The sequence below is a fragment of the Exophiala xenobiotica genome (genome assembly GCF_000835505.1).
Source record: "Exophiala xenobiotica strain CBS 118157 unplaced genomic scaffold supercont1.4, whole genome shotgun sequence".
Classification (NCBI taxonomy): domain Eukaryota; kingdom Fungi; phylum Ascomycota; class Eurotiomycetes; order Chaetothyriales; family Herpotrichiellaceae; genus Exophiala; species Exophiala xenobiotica.
The window spans coordinates 1,934,299-1,951,331 of record NW_013562491.1 but is presented as its reverse complement, the minus strand read 5'-3'; the positions used below and the strand labels follow the sequence as shown (position 1 = coordinate 1,951,331).

The 17,033-nt window shown below is 52.5% G+C and overlaps 8 protein-coding genes across 9 annotated transcripts; 5 read left to right on the top strand and 3 right to left on the bottom strand.

The window, feature by feature from the left end:
- Positions 1–122: 122 nt before the first annotated feature.
- Positions 123–2,077, bottom strand: PV05_06932. Of its 2 annotated transcripts, XM_013459711.1 has the most exons (3): positions 1,893–2,077; positions 651–1,845; positions 123–591 (listed from the first exon to the last, which is right to left on the bottom strand). In XM_013459711.1, exons 2-3 carry the CDS (start codon positions 1,754–1,756, stop codon positions 513–515), a joined length of 1,185 nt encoding a protein of 394 aa, XP_013315165.1. In that variant the 5' UTR covers positions 1,757–1,845; positions 1,893–2,077; the 3' UTR covers positions 123–512. The 2 variants fall into 2 exon arrangements, with proteins under 2 accessions (XP_013315165.1, XP_013315166.1); XM_013459712.1 differs by having other exon boundaries at positions 651–2,077.
- Positions 2,078–2,302: 225 nt separating this feature from the next.
- Positions 2,303–3,252, top strand: PV05_06931 (uncharacterized protein; the record flags this gene model as incomplete). Its single annotated transcript, XM_013459710.1, has 2 exons — positions 2,303–2,854; positions 2,905–3,252. The coding sequence occupies 2 exons, from the start codon at positions 2,303–2,305 to the stop codon at positions 3,250–3,252; spliced, it is 900 nt and encodes a 299-aa protein (XP_013315164.1).
- Positions 3,253–4,342: 1,090 nt separating this feature from the next.
- Positions 4,343–6,019, top strand: PV05_06930 (uncharacterized protein; the record flags this gene model as incomplete). The annotated part of the gene is made up of 1 exon (XM_013459709.1): positions 4,343–6,019. The coding sequence occupies one exon, from the start codon at positions 4,343–4,345 to the stop codon at positions 6,017–6,019; it is 1,677 nt and encodes a 558-aa protein (XP_013315163.1).
- Positions 6,020–6,529: 510 nt separating this feature from the next.
- PV05_06929 (uncharacterized protein) lies at positions 6,530–7,499 on the top strand (the record flags this gene model as incomplete). Its single annotated transcript, XM_013459708.1, has 2 exons — positions 6,530–6,750; positions 6,974–7,499. 2 exons carry the CDS (start codon positions 6,530–6,532, stop codon positions 7,497–7,499), a joined length of 747 nt encoding a protein of 248 aa, XP_013315162.1.
- A 776-nt stretch (positions 7,500–8,275) lies between these two features.
- On the top strand, positions 8,276–8,989 carry PV05_06928 (uncharacterized protein; the record flags this gene model as incomplete). Its single annotated transcript, XM_013459707.1, has 1 exon — positions 8,276–8,989. One exon carries the CDS (start codon positions 8,276–8,278, stop codon positions 8,987–8,989), a length of 714 nt encoding a protein of 237 aa, XP_013315161.1.
- Positions 8,990–9,242: 253 nt separating this feature from the next.
- On the top strand, positions 9,243–10,311 carry PV05_06927 (uncharacterized protein; the record flags this gene model as incomplete). Its single annotated transcript, XM_013459706.1, has 2 exons — positions 9,243–9,408; positions 9,491–10,311. 2 exons carry the CDS (start codon positions 9,243–9,245, stop codon positions 10,309–10,311), a joined length of 987 nt encoding a protein of 328 aa, XP_013315160.1.
- A 772-nt stretch (positions 10,312–11,083) lies between these two features.
- Positions 11,084–13,473, bottom strand: PV05_06926 (uncharacterized protein). Its single transcript, XM_013459705.1, has 8 exons — positions 13,225–13,473; positions 13,016–13,151; positions 12,775–12,956; positions 12,676–12,712; positions 12,547–12,614; positions 12,061–12,443; positions 11,886–11,953; positions 11,084–11,689 (listed from the first exon to the last, which is right to left on the bottom strand). The coding sequence occupies exons 1-8, from the start codon at positions 13,279–13,281 to the stop codon at positions 11,292–11,294; spliced, it is 1,329 nt and encodes a 442-aa protein (XP_013315159.1). The 5' UTR covers positions 13,282–13,473; the 3' UTR covers positions 11,084–11,291.
- A 1,367-nt stretch (positions 13,474–14,840) lies between these two features.
- PV05_06925 (uncharacterized protein) lies at positions 14,841–16,745 on the bottom strand (the record flags this gene model as incomplete). The annotated part of the gene is made up of 3 exons (XM_013459704.1): positions 14,841–15,302; positions 15,364–15,541; positions 15,637–16,745. The coding sequence occupies 3 exons, from the start codon at positions 16,743–16,745 to the stop codon at positions 14,841–14,843; spliced, it is 1,749 nt and encodes a 582-aa protein (XP_013315158.1).
- Between the last annotated feature and the right edge of the window lie 288 nt (positions 16,746–17,033).

Below are 17,033 nucleotides of genomic sequence, written 5' to 3'. Positions count from 1 at the left end.
GTGAACAGACAGGGTAGAGTAGTGGAAAATATGAATTATGATAACAGGTGAGATGCTTGGTTTCACTCTACTAATACGATACCAAAGGGGAAAATGAAGCCACGTAGGTATTCTAGGTCTTCCTATCATACGATCATTGTACTTCTGGAAAGGAGATCTCTAATAGGCATGCATAAATCCAAACAGATGTTGATAGCAGTTCAATGCACCCAGGGACAGGTCTTCCGAGTCTGGATCTTGGACAAGCTATGTTTGTACTTGTAGCCTCGTCATTCATTAGGATTAAGAGCTAAATTGGGTGCTTTATAAGTCATACAGTAATGAGCAGGCAACAAAGACCCCGAATGATGATGGAAGCATTTGTATTATACCCAAATAAGACGAGTCCGCTCAATGCTTCCAGGATTCTATTGAACGTTTTACCTTACGATGCCGAACTGATGTTGTACATGTCCAGAGTTGGATACTCATCTGGATGGCTGTTCTCAAGCAGCCTACGGAGTACACCCGGTCTAGGTTGTTTTGATGGGCTTCGTGTACTCGAGCTGCGTGCCCCAGACGTAGTCCCAGAATTTGGATGTCACACCGAAACTGTAGCAGCGGTGGTTAGTAGGCTTCGATTTATTAACGTGCAAGAAAAGATAACTCACCCAAGTTCAAAGTTCTGGTAGTGATGGGCCAGATGATACTTTTTCAACTCCCTCACGTAGCTGGGTAACTGGTGATGGTGCAACCAGTAATGTGTGCAGTCGTAGCAGATGTAGCCGAAAATGCCACCTGAGAAGACGGTGATGGCGGCATACCAGTTGTACCAGAAGACCGTGTGGGCGAGATGGTAGAACGGCGTGGCGAGGATGAGGAAGAGCGTGGGAGGCATGACCAGCCGGTACTTGTCCATGGGGAGGTAGTGGTGGATCCCGTGGAGGACGAAGTGCAGAGTCAGAAAGACGGGATGATCAGGGAGGTAGTAGTCGAGGTGGAAGACGAAGCGGTGGAGAAGGTACTCGACGAGAGTCCAGAGGAAAAGACCCAGGAACCAGTATGCCGGCCCCTGCGACACGGGTAGATGGCTCATGCCCAGATACGAGCCGTACAAGACTGGTGGGAGCCATAGTGACGGCACAACGTACCATGCCGTCTTGCTGAGTGGCTCGAGGAAGTTGCCGAACAACGGTGCAGAATCGCCGCCTCGGTAGTGTCGCGGTCTGTGGATTTGTTCGAGGTAGAAGTCCTTGGAGAATTTGCTGAAGAGCATCTGCGGGAAGAGAGGTCTGTTCAGGTCAAGGAATTTGTGCGTCTTCCAGTCTTGGTCTAGGTCTGTGTCCTTGGAGAGGTCTTCGGCGCTCGACATGCCCGTTGATTCGAACAGTGGCCTGGTGGGCAAGTCGCCCGTTTGTACTCCTTGCTTTCTCAACTCGGCATTGCCGTTGGCGGTCGCGGGCAGTGGCACGACTTGCTCGGGATGAGAGGAGGCGGTTGCAGCTTTGAGGACAGGCTCGGTCGGCATGAAGCCGATGAGGCTTTCTTCCAGGATCTCGTAGGCAGTCTCGGTGTGGAAATGGGAGACTTCATCTTCCATGATGTTCTTGACGTCCTTGCCGGCATATTCGAGGATCAATTCGCCGCCACCGGGATGGTCTTCGACAAAGTCTGTCACATCAAAGATGCGCTCGCCAATCGTCACCCAGCATGACTCTTTGGTGTTGTGGGACTCGACTTCGGCTTGCGGGATCGTGGGAAGGGTTCGGCCAGGCATCGTTGACGGTGTACTGGAGGAGAGGATCAACGGACAGGAAATCGCTGCGAGAGAATGGAAGCAGTCGACCCAGGCAATGAATGGATGAACTAGGGAGCGTCAATGGTCGCTGCTGAGTGGATAAGGAGGTGCTGACATGAGGTGTTTGTTGGATACTTATGGGATTTTGCCTCCCTTAAGCAAATCAATGAAATACTGTAATGTCATGCAACGCAGGCGATCGAGGCTCTGATTCTGCAGGGGCGCGTGGCGTGTCTTCCGCAAGGATCCAATTTCCCGACACTTCCGCTACTGTGAAAGACGGTCAGTCCACAATAAAATGTCCAGTCGTGCAGTAAAGATTTCGCAGGCGAGATTAGATTAGATGACGGACGAGTGCCCAGATCACGTGATAAGTTTCTCAAGTGTCAAGTACGGAGTACTGTAAAGCGGCGTCCTGCAGTTATACGGTCGAGCAAGATCACACATGATGACGAGAGATGATGGAATACCTGCCAGGCATTATCCGTCATTTCTATCCGTCGTCAATTCGGGAGAATGATCACGATGAAACGAAAATTGAACAGACTAGAATCAATCGACTCCAAGAGTGATATCGAACAGGATGACAATGCACGTCCAGCAATAGAAGACATCGATGATGATGATCTTTGTGCTATTTGCGCGCTGCTTCTCTACCGACCTGTTCGGACGACATGCAACCACACAATGTGTGAACATTGCATGGCTCAATGGGCTGATGTCTCCATCACTTCCCAGATGGCCAGGGTAGGACTGGACGATCAAGCAGTTGTCCTTTTACCTCATGAGATCGAGACTAGGTGTCCAATGTGCCGTACTTCAACAACTGCCACCCTAGATTCTGGGCGGGAAAACAGTATACGGCAGCAGTACCCGGTGACCTATGAGGAGCGTGCAACCGAGAGCAGGTTGGATGAGGAAGATGCCTCGACTTCAAGCATCGAGACTCTGACCGTTTACATCGGGAACGAACACAGGCTGATCAGGGCCTACGACGAATCCAACAACCGGCATGATTGGAAGTTCTTCGTGAGGCCTTCGCGGACAGATCTCATCGAGGAAGTGCAGATATTCCTGGTGAGTCTCCGGTCATTTTGTCTAGTCAGATCCCGTTGACGCTTCCATAGCACCCAACATTCCGCAACCCGAGAGTGATACTGCAATATCCGCCATATGAGATACGCCGCCTTGGCTGGGGTTACTTCACCATTGCTGCCAACATCGTTCTGAAGGCAGGCTATAGCTGGGTCAGCTCCGAGGCTGAAGATGCACCTGATGGAGGGCCAAAGGGCAAGTTGCCCTTAGAGTGGACTTTGGACTTCAATGGGCGCGGCTCCCAGGGGAGGCTCAGGTTGAAGGTGCGCAAGGAGAAGGAAGGTCAAGAAGCCGAAGATGAAGCTCAGCGTGAAGAGGTGAGGAGGCTCTGGGCAAGACAGCGAGAAATCGATCCAGACTGGGAGGCATTCGAAGATTGAGTTAAGAGGAGATTGACACGAGATGTCCTGGGGTTTCCTGATTCCAACCATGGAGCGCATTCACTTCGAAGAAGGTGCTTCCACGTACTGAGGGTAAGTCAGTCAGATGATGGTTCCTTCCGACCCTCAGTTCTCCTCAGTTTGCTTCCCTTCAACGAGCATTTTCTCCTCTCGAACTCAATTTAATATTGACACACTCTCCAGAATCTTTCCGGCAGATCCACCACTCATTCGATCCAGATCACCCTCAGTTTTTGACAGCCGTCGATGTCCGTTGTACCGAGTCATAGCTTGACGATCAAGAAATGAAGGGTCGACAAATTGGTGGGGTGTCTTTTCTTCATAGTCCGGCCTTGCACAGCCTAGCACTGCGGCAAACGAGGTCGACGCACAGATCAGTATGGTAAGAATAACAGGCTATGGCCCGATGAAGACCAGACGGTGGGGAAGACATGTCAAACCGTAAACTTCAGGCAGGCCAGACATGGTAAGCGGAAAGTGCAGTCGCCAGAGGACGAGAGTTATACGAGGCGTAGTGGTGGTCTATCGTCACTCTCGGATTCCTGTAGGCTCGAAGTGTTCTCTCCAACTCAGCCTGATCCAATGGAAAGCTTCTGCCTGCCTGCGCTTCGCTTGCTTACGCGGCGACTCATGACAGCCGTGGACTTTGGTTGAGATTGCGTGGCTCGTCAGGCAATTATTGCATACAACATCGACCGTGAGAATCGAGCGACAAATCATTTGGAGACATTCCGGAGGCTGTGTTCGGTATGTTTTGAGGCATCGTCGAGAAATCGCGCGGACTCGGCTTCCAAAGTCTTCGTAGCGGCTAACCAGATGCAGGAACCACTTTTGTGATCCAACACTTATACTCAATTGGACACATTATGCGACATGGACTGCACGGGCTTGCTGGGTTACCTCACAGAAGTCATGGGACATAAAAGGCTCTCCTGTACTGGCCTGAGTAAGGACCTTCGACTACAAACCTCACTCACCTCAAAAACATTCCTTGACCGGCAATCAATACCCCTCGCCCTTTCAAACCGCAAACCGCCCAAGATTGGGGGATCGTTTGCTCTTTGAATGAATGGAATTCGACGAGCTGATCACTCCGTTCTATCGGCAGGGCAAAATGGAGTCTCATGATCTTCTCGACCTGACTGGGACGTCCGAAGGCTTTTCCAGCTCGACTCCGTACGACAGTGAGTCCACCTCGGTGTCGAAACAATCAGCAAGAGAAAAGCCCACAGCACACACTCCTTCTTCAAAACAATCAAAAAGGAGAGCAGCCTCAAGCAGACAAGCTCAGCGGGACACGGTTGCTCAAAGAGACACCAAACCTCAAGTAAAGAAGGCCTTGCTTTCCGATATAATAGGGGACCAGATGACGACCTCTCTCATGTCATCAACGAAAGACTTCGAGACAATGGACATTCTCGAACGACTAAAACACCAGGCTGGCGGCGCCCAAGCAATGGCTCTGGGAACCCAGGGCAAGGCCACCACTCTTACAGCGTCTGTAACAATACAAGCTGTAACGATGGCAACCGACTCCAGCGAAATCGTGGAGGCAATTCATGATAGAGAGAAATCAGTCCCGACTAAAAAGCACAAAGACCTCCACACCTTCACGCTCCACGATATTGCTGCGGTCTCGGCCTTGAATTGCCTTGTCGAAAGATACGGTCGAGTTTCGCACATGGGCATCCTAGATCCTTCCTACACTTTCTTCCTGAGCAAAGATCGTCAAGCAGCGCTGTACTACAAAGTGAAGAACTACACCGCGATTGTCGGCGGTGACCCTCTCTGTTCTTTGGAGCGATACGATAGCATCCTCAAGGAATTCCGACAGCTTCGCAGACAACATGGTTGGGGCATCGCTTTTCTTGGTGCGACAGACAGTTTTCTACCATACGCAAAGGGAAAGAAGTGGGTAACAATGCGCTTCGGAACTGAAAGAGTCCTCAATCCTCTGAATAATCCTGTTGCGCAGGAAAGGGAAGGAAAGAGGATCATCACCCAGACCAAGCAATTACTCAATCCTGATCGAGGCGGCCTCTCTGTCCATGTTTATGTGCCGGCTCAAGGGCGTGACGACCTTCTGGAACAACAACTTCGTCATATCTACGACTCGTGGCGAGATCATCGCAACCAGTCACCTCAGCCGCAAGCCTACATGACGGTTTTTGATCCCTTTGCCATTCCTGGGTTGATGACATACATCTACACCATGAATCGGGACGGCCAATGCAACGGATTTGCAGCCCTGCGCAAGATTGGCGCAAGCAAGGGCTATCACATTGACCCATATTGTGCATTGCCCACCGCACCTAAGGGTGTCACAGATTTGCTTATCTTTTCCGCCATGTCGCTTCTTCAGCGCGCTGGAATTGGCTATCTGAGCTTGGGTTTCGAACCCGAAATTGAGCTTGGAGAGGTTACTGCCTTGTCGCGGCCAACAACCGCAATCACGAAGTCCTTCTATCGCCGCGCTTTCAAGCATCTCCCGATTGGAGGCAAGAAAGCTTACCATGACAAATTCCGTCCTGATCCAGTGCTGGAGTCTGGCCTTTACCTCATCTATCCAGAAGGAGCACCCAGCATACAGCATGCAATGGCCACCCTGCATATTGCCAACATCAAGGTCAGAGGCCTTCTGCAACGAGAATTATTGGGTTCTCTTGGTGGTAGAGGTCTGCGGAAGGTGAAGCAAGGGCCGGCAGTCGAGAAGAAAGTTGCCTCTGGGGAGGGTGAAACCTCGTAATAACCTGGATCTCGTTGCTTCGAAGGTTCATGTCCACATAACTTCGTCTTGTCCTCTCCATATCTACTATATATGTCTTGTAGTAGTCGGTCGACCTCACCACCTTGGCTTAAAGGAAATGTCGACGTGGTGGGGCTGCATCGCCGTCGATTTCGGCCTTCGCCATATTGTCAAATCGCACTTCGGCATCGGAGCTGATTGAGCAGTGTCTTACAGTAAGGCCCCCTGCAACCCCTCAACACTCCTACCTCGAGGTGATCGCATGAAAGTATGACACTTCACGTTACTACATCACCAAGATCACGGACAGTCGTGAACAGTTCATCAGCATAACTTTTGATCAGATGCCCCTCGGTCACTCCGTGAATTGATGTCCTCGGAGTTCCGAACATTCTCGGTGATCTACGGACTACAGTTGTTCGAGTTGGGATTTTGAGACCTCAGTATCAAGCTTCAGAGATTTTACTGCTCGCGTCTTGTTTGTGACTTGCAATTACCATACGCCCGAAGATGGCCTATTCTGAATGCTGCGTCAAGGGTTCCCTGTGGGACGGCAAGCCTGCCGGCGAAGAAAAGATTCTTGCGAACAACAAGACCTATGTGACTGGAACCAATCCTAATGTTGCCATCATGATCATTCACGACGCTTTTGGCTGGACATTTCCAAATACCAGGATTCTTGCGGACAGTTATGCGAAGGAGGCTGATGCCACGGTTTATATGCCCGACTTGTAAGTTCCACGATGTTGCCCTTATGATTATCTTATAGGTAATCATTTCATATTCCTGCACCGGCGCAAACCCTGGCCTGCATTGACTCTTATACAATTTGGGTACCTGTCGTCCTTTTCGAGAAGTCCAGCGCACGATGGAGTTCCTCTATCCTCTCTTCTCTTCTGCACACTGCCTCATGCCCGTAATATACTTCTGTGGCTAACTGGAAGTGACTGGCAGCTTTGGCGGCGAAGTCCTGCCATCCGACATCCTCCGCGACACCTCGCAATGGCACAAACTCGACATCCCCGGCTTCATGGGCCGCAACACCAAAGAGATCCGTGAACCGGAGATTTTCGCGTGCGCCCGCGCCTTGCGGTCTCAGTATAAGCGCGTCGGCGTGATTGGCTTTTGTTTCGGAGGGTGGGCGGTGTTCCGGCTCGGTGCTAAAGACAAAGAGGGCTTGGTCGATTGTATTTCGACCGCGCACCCGTCGCTGCTTGAGAAGGGTGAGATCGATGCCGTCGGTGTGCCCGTGCAAATTCTGGCGCCCGAGAACGATGTCATGTTCACGCCGGACATGAAGGAGTATGCGAACAAAGTGATCCCGACATTGGGTGTGCCGTACGATTATCAGTACCTTCCGGGCGTGGAGCATGGGTTTGCCACGAGGGGGGACGAGAAGGATGTCATGGAGTATAAGGCTATGAACCGCGCGAGGGAGGCGGCGATTAGTTGGTTCAAGGTCTGGCTACATTTGGATTGAGCGGCTCGTAGGTTGGGTGGAGTGGTTGGTACGCGTGAATGTGGTCAATGATATGCTGAGGCGGACGGGACGCCGTTACTTTGTGAGACAGGAACAAGAGCCGCGCAACTACCAGGAGCTGTATCCTTCTGCGGCATAGATAGAAGCCTCGCCTACCGATTGGTCACTTATCCAGCATCGAGCTGTGACATTGCGCTTGAGGTGACCCTGCCCTGCAACGTGCTGGAAGTACTACTAGTATTCCAGAGTCCCCAAAGGTAGAGGTTCCCTTGCAGAGGCATACTGAAAGCACATACGCCAGCAGCTGTGCATTTTGTTCATAGTCCACCTTTTGCGACAATGAACAGCTTGCTTGTCCTCGTAAAACGAGTGTGGTACTCGGTACAACTAGCTGACACGGTGGGTTGAAGTAGGCCACCAGGCTAAGGCTTGCTGTGCTCTCGAAGTGACCAATGAAATTGCGGAAGGCTTTCTGCTAGGATGTGAGATCCGCCCTCGAGTACGTACTTGCTACTTGCGAAGAAGGGAGAACAGTTGACATTGACGAGGGCCACGGAGATACTTCAGTTGAGGTGGATAAGTGGTGATTCCACTTCGGCTTCGTATGTCACTCATAGGCTCTCAGAGTCAAGAAATCTCAAGGGTATAAGTACCATGCCTCTGCCCCAGGGATATTCTGTCTGGCATCAGACCGACAATCACCACCTTTAAGAACGCCTTTCTCCCTTAGGCCAAAACACCTACAAAGGCAACACCTACAAAGGCCAGCATTTGCAATGGACCACCAAGAGATCTCACCAGCCATATTGTACTGGGGCACGCCAGTTGTCCTGGTCTCAAGTACCAACCCAGATGGCACCACGAACATCGGCCCAATGTCCTCGGCATTCTGGCTCGGTCGTGGTTGCATGCTCGGTCTGGACGCATCCTCCCAGACGACGCAGAACATCCTCCGCACGAAACAATGCGTTCTCAACCTGGCGTCGGACGACATGGCCGATGCCGTCAACGCGCTGGCTCGAACCACTGGCACAGATCCGGTCCCCGAAGGCAAAGTGCCTCGCGGATACCAATTCGTCAAGGACAAGTTCGGGCACGCTGGCCTGACACCTCATCCGTCCCGTGTCGTGCCATGTCCGGGGATCAAAGAGTGCCCTGTCATCATGGAGGCCGAGCTGGTGGCGTCGCACGAAATGTTCCCAGGCAGGGCTATCGAAGGGCTGATACTTGCCATCGAGGTTAGGATTCTACGGGTCAGCATTCATGACCATCTGAGATTGGAGGGTTCTCGGAACCGCGTGGATGCCGACAGGTGGAAGCCCATGATCATGATGTTCTGTGACCTTTATGGTCTGAGACCTGGCAAGCTCGAGCACTCGAGGCTGGCGGAGGTGGAAGAGGAGTTGTACAGGCCATTCACGGAGACGACTGTTGAGGTCGATGATGCTGCCGAGCATGTCATTGGGTTGGTCGCTTCGAACAGCCAGTAGACGAGTGGGCGAGAATAGTTGGGTATCATAGACTTGTCCTAGATCGTCCTACCCCCGTGAGTAAAGTACGAGTCCATAAATAGCCGGCAGATCGGTTCAATCGGCATTTTCGGTTAAGTCCTTGAAGTGTATCGTGAGCAACTCCAACAAACATTCGCGGCTCCTTTGATGGGCTCTTCGTGGCTCCTATAAACCGTCCTGTACTTGTACAAGACCCTACCTGCCTCCGTCGTCCCTGATAACCTCATCCAAGATGAACAATTATGCAGACTTTCAAGGTCCTGTCGCAGAATGGGAGGAATTCGTCCAAAGCGCGGGCATTCCGCCACCACCAGCATTGCACCTCCCAGTTCTAGAGATGCGCTCTCAAGTTAACGCTGGACGCACGGCGACCGCGCAAGCTCAGGTCAAAGCTCAAGGTTCCTCTTCACCATTTGCGAACGCGGATGTTTTGTCTGTGCGGGCAAGGACTCGGCTGACTGACTGGTGAGAAACAAACAGGTCTCCTCGAGAAAGTCATGTGGCAGGACTATTCGATCCTGACGCAGGACTCGCAGAACATCATCGCCCGAGTGTATAAACCCAAGCCCAAACCCAAACCCGAGGCGGAGACCTCGTCGCTGGACACTTCACACGTGACTGCACCACTCCCAGTGTACCTCTACTTCCACGGCGGTGGACACCTGTACGGCAACGTCGACGGCGAGGACGCCAGCTGCTCGCGCATCGTGGCCGAGTCACCCGCGCCTGGCGTCATAGTGGTCAACGTCAATTATCGGCACACGCCCGAATTCGTCTGGCCGACTCAGCTCAACGATGCATGGGATTCGTTCGTTTGGCTCTCGCAGCACATGTCCACGATCGGCGGCGATCCCAGCCGAGTCGTGATCGGTGGCATCTCTGCGGGCGGCGGTCTCGCGGCGTCCGTCGTGCAGCGTCACCATCACCATCGCCATCAGGTGCTCCAGGCTGCTGCCGCCGGACATCCGACGACATTTGCAGCAAATATCACGGTCAGAGGTCAGGTTCTAGGCAGTCCGTGGCTGTTGCATCCCCTGGCGAATCCGAATCCGCTTTCAAGTCAACAACCGCTGTCGAGTTTCAACCAGAATCAAGACGCGCCTGTGCTGCCCTGGTCGATTCTGAAAGTGTTCGCGGACCTGCTGGGTCCCGCGGCGGTGAGCGATCCGTCTTTCAACGTCGCACTGGCCACGGACGAGTACCTAAGGGGTCTGCCCAAGACGAGCAGCCTGATTGCAGGGCAGGATCTCCTGCGGGACGAGGGCTTGTACTATGCTGAGAGATTGAAGGCGAATGGGTAAGTTCACTGTTCAAGACCCCGGCTGGACTCACTAGCACCCTCCCGGGGGGGAAATTGGGAATTGGGAACAAGAGCTCGCTATCTATCAACTCACATTGGGGATGGGACCGGAGACTACAATAGCAAGAAAAAGGGCCTGATAAGAGACGAGATGAGAACGTGACTGACCGACTGACCGACCGAGTGGAATTGATTTTGACTTGACCTGACTGACTGACTCTCGAACTATCTTTCTAGAATCCCGACGAGGACATACGTCTTTCCAGGCCTGCCGCACGGGTTTCGCAGGTTCCAGCAGCTCTGGTCCACGAACAAGTGGGATGAACTTACTGTCCAGTCGATACAGTGGTGTTTGTCGGACGATGTGCAGTCGAGCTTTGACGTCGTGAGCAAGAGTTGAAGTCGGACGATGTGCGGTCGAGCTTTGAGAAGTACTAGTACTACTTACCTGGTCTACTAGTACTCGTTTCTTTTCTCTGCGGGACGAACTTGAATGTCTTCAAAAACACTTTGACGCTTACGCAGTGCATTGGCTCAAGACGAAAACTTGCCCCAAGCCCCACGCGAAGCCATCTACCTCAACGGAGAGAGGGCACGCCTCCCCTTTGCGCTTCAGCCTCGCTTATCCTTACAGTAATCCGGGCATCTCGACTCTCGACTCGATCTATCGCCCGAGTGTCATCAGTAACTTGGCGGTCACCTAGACAATCACGAAGCGTACTAGTACATACAGCAACATCAGGCATACGAAGTAGAAGTGTGGAGGAGAACAATGGGTGGATGGAATATACTTCTACACTATATTGTACACATACACATCTATAGCCTTTTTTTCCCTTCCCGTCCAATGTCACCAGGTAGGTACCTTGACCACAACTCGTCGAGTCGTCGTGTCGTCGTACATGCCCCCAACTCTTGAAACTCCCACAAGGTACGAGTATAACCGGTCGCAATAAACTCATGGCGTATCACGGGCCTACATCACGGCCTTCGTTCGCCCGTCGACGAAACATATTGATTCCCACGCTGGGACGCGCCCCGCCACCCGTCAGAGTCGATCAGCTCCATCTCGTCGCCCTCACGCCCGGCCTGGGACACGCTAACGTCGATGGACTTGACTATATGATTATTGTTGTTGCTATTGTGCATCGGCCATCCTGGTCCTGCCACCGCATGATGTTGTGGCCCTGGCGGATGAGGTTGAGGCTGAAACGACGTGCTCGATTGGCGGACGTACGAGCCTTGATGGGACTTGGAGGAGGTGCCGAATCGTGAGGGCCAGCATCGTTGCAGGAAGAGCCGCGTTGCCGGCATGCATGCGCAGACGATGCTGATGTATAGTTCGATGGAGCTCCAGATCGAGATGGAGAGGAGGTGGTCTGCAAAGCAAACATGCGACGTGACTTGATCAGCGATAATCCCCCAGAGAGAAACGAGATGGGCAGGCCGGTGCCTTCAAGCAACCAAGGGCAAGGACGGGGAAATGCGCAAGCAGTGGCCTTCAAGTCCACAGGTGTCCACCGGATGGACATGCAACGCAAGGACAACTGACCACGTAGAGACGGGGTTACTTACAGGTGAGATTTGAATCCTTGGCAAAACTGATCAGCGACTGAAGTCGGATGATGCTGACGACGGTAATGCTAGAAAAAACAGGACGTAATTAGTTGAAATGAATTCGATGTCGGTGACTGGTGATCGGTGACCAGCCTCGCCACCTGGCTGGAGGTGACAGGGGCAGGACACTTACAATGATCCGACGCCGAACATGCTCAAAACTTGAAGCTTCTGCTGTCTGGAGATCTGCAGCTTGAGGATGACGGGGACCGGCATGGTGAGGATGGAAACATCGAGTATGATATTGATTGCTGCGGCCGCCCATCCTCCCGCATTGATGTTGATGCACGTCCCCGCGCTTGGATCGCGCCACTGCTCCCAGAAGAATGGCAAGGGCTGGCATTCAAAGCCGAGGACGAACATGAACGAGACAAAGTAACAGATGCACAGGCCGATGACGAGATAGACGGCCTTCTGGAAGTATGGCTGTGGGAAGACCTTCAGGTAGAAAGCCAGCACCGCCAATTTCGTCAAGACGATGATGAAAAAGTACAGATATTCGCCGATGTAGAAGTCCTGAGCGGAGCGCACATTAGTGTCGTGTCGTGTCGTGTCGGGCATTGCGTAGAGGCACTCCAACAGGCTAAAGGCACCCAAAAGAAAGCGGGGAGGAGCGTACCTTTAGAACGATGTCGATGTTGTCTGGTGGGACATTCCAGATGTCTTTACCAAGGCCCAAGTGCGCGGCTGCGTCCCCCAGAGTCAGAAACTTACTAGTCTTATGATGCAGGGAGAGAGATTTTGTTACCTTGCAAATTGATGGCTGTGAAGACGACAACAGCGATCTTTGAAATTTGTTAGCTTGGTCAACTTGGAGGACGCTGCGCATGTGGTAAGGAATACGTACGGTCGCAACCAACATGATGCCATCGTCGATGCGAAAGCCTGGCGTAAATGGTGGACGAACATAAAGCCGCATCAGGTAGAAGAGGACTGCAATTGCCAGGAAGATGGACGTGACGATGATATAGGTTTGAGACGAGTCAGTCGGCGTGACGCCGCATGCTGCATCGGTCACATTGGCGGCACCTGAAGGACGTTGTCAGTGAATACTGGTCTCCGCCGCCATCCGGAATGGGTGAACTCACTCAATGCTTCAATGACGGTGCAGTTTGCGGTGGTGCATTGCGTTATGCGAGCGAGGAGAGGTGCGTCGGTGCATATGCATGTGAGGTTGGTAGGGGCGCATGTTGACGTTACAACAAACTCCTCGGCGCAGGCAGCCTATTGCCCATCGAGCACGTTAGTTGTTGGCCATCAGATTGATAGGAGAGTCGAGATTTCGAAAGATCCGTACCGCACAGCGAGGTAGTGCAGACAATAGCGCCTGTGCTGCTGACTGTCCCGCAGCCATGCTGAAGAATTCAAGGCGCGACAACCAGGTGTATTCGTAGAACAGGAATAGGAATGTCTGGAAGATACTCCGTAGAATGTATGTGGTTTGAGAAAAGACTTGCGAAGTGTCAAAGTCAAAGTCTGATCCCTCTGCATGCCACTTCCTGTCATCTGAGAGGAGTGGATTGTGGCAGGACAGGTACAGTAATAGTCTTCAGGTGTTCGTGACAGTCCAGGATCATCGTCCAGCGCCGCGACCCGTTATCTGGGTTCGTTTTCGTTGTGGAGAAGTGGATATTGTTGCTTCCGCTGTTGGAATGGTGAGGCTTTTCCAGCACGACTACCCAACGGTTAATGGGGCCGCTGTGGGTTTGCTTCGGGAGACAGGCAAGATCCTGGGTCGCTTACAGTAGCACATGCGCACAGTAATAATTGTACTTGTAGATGCTGTGAGCGAGGCCTGAGAAAGAGGACATGGTTTGTATGGACACGGTGCAAGATTTACTCCGTACTGTGCGCAGCGTACATAGTATACCTCCCGAAGGAGGAATCAGTGACGGACCCATCCCTCGTCGGTGGCTCTTCTCCTGAGGAGGATTCGAGTACCTACACTGTATTCTGTACTGTCAGAAGAATCGCAAAGGCTCGCAGAAGACCGTACTGCGTAGTCAAAATCTGGAACAGGAGCTCATGCAGTGATGCACAGTACCGACTTTTCTTTTTTGCGATGTTTGAGGGAGGGGTGTCCTTGTGAGCATTGTCCACTACGAGTATAGTGTACCACAGTCACCACCGTGTATGTCCTACCGTTAGGTGACCGTGTAGAAACATGCTCAACATGTCAAGCGGTGCCGAAACTTCGAGATTGGCTTCCATTTCGCTAAGAAGAGGCAAGACTGCAGATCATTTTGTGGTCCACCGTCCAACCCCCTGCATCGGGGACCTGAACGGTTCGAGCAGTTGCTCCCGGCGCTTCTTGTCGAGCTTGCCATCCTTGCCATGTACCAGCTCGTCAGGTACCTAAGCATTTGCCGAGTCTGTTCGCCATTCTTCGCAGAAACGCCGCGCTTATCGCCGCCCATGCCCAATGGAGGTTGCTTGGCCGGAGTTCCAAGCTAACCGGGTGTTTGTCGACTCTCATTACTCGTACTGCGACTCTCGTCCACAACGATGGGCAGTCAAGATGCGCTTTCAGACTACAGTAGTGTGATCTGTCTTTCTCGAGGTCGTCTTCTTTTGTTTATCTGTGTCACAGTTATTATTCGGACAAGGAAAAATTCTTTTCTTCTGAAACCGTAAGACAGCCTGGAAAACTCCACCGACGTCGCCTCCCACCCCACATCCACTGCTACGCAAGACCAGGTTTTCGGTAAAGCATGTGCTACTCGTACTTTTCGTGATACCAGCCAATCTACTACAGTATGGGGGACTTGTGAGACTACTACAGTATGGTAAGAGAAGAATCGCCATACACATCTTGCGTGATAAAATTTCGTTTACGAGAATTGCCGAACCAGCACCAGCAACCAGGGTTGAGACTGAAACGCTGCCGTGGGTGAGCTGTTGCCCCCTAACTCTCTATCCTTCCCTCGTCGGCAGACTGATGACTTGGCCTTTTGAATTCTGATGAGCCTCCATCATATCATCCATCATGCTTCTATCGTTCGGCAGAACGAGGTTCAAAAAGACCCCTATGACCGCAGCAATGATGAACGGAGTCTTGACGACAAGGTTGATTCCTTGTTCGAACCCCTGCAAGTGTACATTGCTACCATTGTAGTCCAAGATCTGGTCAAACCACGTCGGAGCCACAATGTCGATGAACCCGATGCCCAGCGATACCGTCAAGATGAAGCGGTTGCGTCGAGTAAAGCAGATCAGACTGAGGACCCGGATACCGGCCACGGCGATCGTACTATAAAGGAAAACCTGCATTCCTCCGAGCACCGATGGAGGCATGGCACTGAAGACGGCTCCAAACTTGGCGAAGAAGCCCATCAGAACAAGGAAAGCCGAGGCCGCCCAGCCTGCACGCCGGGACTATGATCATGTGTCAGTACTGTGCTAGAGCAGAGTTCCAGTACGGTAGCACCAGACTTACCGCGCAGCCAGTGAGCACAATCGTGCCGTTGTTGCCAGCTTGAGAGACCATAGGGAGGCCTGTCCCAAGTGCACTTATCAAACTGCCCAGACCGTCGCAAAGGATTCCTCCTTGGATACGACTGTTGAACTGCGTGCCCTCGACCTCAACTCCCGAGATTTCGGCGGTCGCGAGTATGCTGCAGTGCGTTAGTAAGTTCTACCCAGCAGAGACACCAACAAAGCTATACTCGTGCCTGAATGGCAGCGTCTTTTGGAGGGGAAGAACACTTACTCAGGCATGCAAGACACTCCTTCACACACGAACATAATTAGCAGTGGGAGCACCAAGGCTCCATCCACCGACAATTTGAACGTGTGAACCCACAGGAACGTCACGACCGGAGCCGAATCAATGTTTTCACGCGACCAGTATCCCGTGGCCCCAGATATCGTGCAGCCGACCGCAAGACCAATCAAGACTGCTGCCGATTTCATGAGTGGCGAGCCAAATTGCTCAACAATCACAATGCTGACGAAGACGCTGAAGCCTAGGCCGATCAGTTTGGGATGCGCCCAGGCCAATGGCTTCGGAGCAGCGATGTTGGGACACAAAGCATAGAAGCCGGTGCCACCGTTGCAGTTCACCGATCCACCCCAGTTCTGCATGCCATTCCCGACGAGGTAGACGCCGACCAGAAGCAGCAAGGAGCCGGTGACGATCTTGGGGAAAATCTTGTTCAGCAGTCTCGGTGGCACCAGGGACATGAGAACCTGCACCAGAACAGTGACCAGCATGGTACCGAGGATCGCACCCCAAGCATCGGGGCAAGGAAGCTGTGTGCCGTCATCAGCGACTGGGCAGGTGCCGTTGTTGTACCTCATGCTGGTGTAGGAAAAGGCGATGGGGAGGATATCGAAGGTGGGCCCGACGACTGACAAAAGCCCTGTGCCGATGAAGAAAGGCGTGCCTTTCAGGTGCACCCGAGTGACCTGCAGAGCTGTCGCCAGCCCGGTGGTGATGAAGGCTGCCGAGACCAGGTAAGACACTTGTGCCGAAGGAAGATTGAAAGCTCCAGACGCAATGGCCAAGGGTGGTGAAACGACCGATCCGATCATGGTGAGAGCGTGTTGAAGGCCCAAGACGATCGTGAGGAAGATGGGGACTCGGTCATGGAGGCCGTAGAAGGGGATTGCCTTGTCCTTGTACTTCCGATTGAAAGGCGGAATGTTCGGGGTGACAAGGTACCAATAGTCGTAGTCTCCGAACCATGCTTCTTTCGAAGTGAGGTACGTCTTGAATTGACTTACTTTCTGGCCCAAGGTAAGTGGCGTCGAGGCTCCGGGAGCAGGCTCATACGATGAGATTGCTGAGCCTTCCGCTGACACTATCTTGTCGTCCATTGTCTTCGAGGGAAGTTCCATTGACAGGAACGCTGTAGTTCAAAGTAGCCGAGGGAGGTGTGTCCGAAAGTCAAAGATGTACGTGAGTGATACCTTAGTATCTTAAGCTCGGGTGGCCACCGTCCTTATATGCTCGACGTCCTCGCAGTCAAGCTGATAGCAGGAGGACATGTCTAGATGGTCAGTTATCAAAGATATTGAGGAGATATATTGATATGTCCTTGTGCGAGATGCGATGTCCAGATACATCTGTCGTCCAGCCTGTCAGAGACGCAATGGGGCGTGATA

What these genes read in the sequence shown, in the direction of transcription:
- PV05_06932 (XM_013459712.1), bottom strand. Translation starts at nt 1,756, where the DNA reads ATGCCTGGCCGAACCCTTCCCACGATCCCGCAAGCCGAAGTCGAGTCC. An exon ending in TACCAGAACTTTGAACTTGG is followed by an intron (nt 592 to 650) that starts GTGAGTTATCTT and finishes CCGCTGCTACAG; the next exon opens with TTTCGGTGTGACATCCAAAT.
- PV05_06926 (XM_013459705.1), bottom strand. Translation starts at nt 13,281, where the DNA reads ATGGCTGCGGGACAGTCAGCAGCACAGGCGCTATTGTCTGCACTACCT. An exon ending in CTGCACTACCTCGCTGTGCG is followed by an intron (nt 13,152 to 13,224) that starts GTACGGATCTTT and finishes GATGGGCAATAG; the next exon opens with GCTGCCTGCGCCGAGGAGTT. An exon ending in CACAGCCATCAATTTGCAAG is followed by an intron (nt 12,615 to 12,675) that starts GTAACAAAATCT and finishes TGGGGGACGCAG; the next exon opens with CCGCGCACTTGGGCCTTGGT.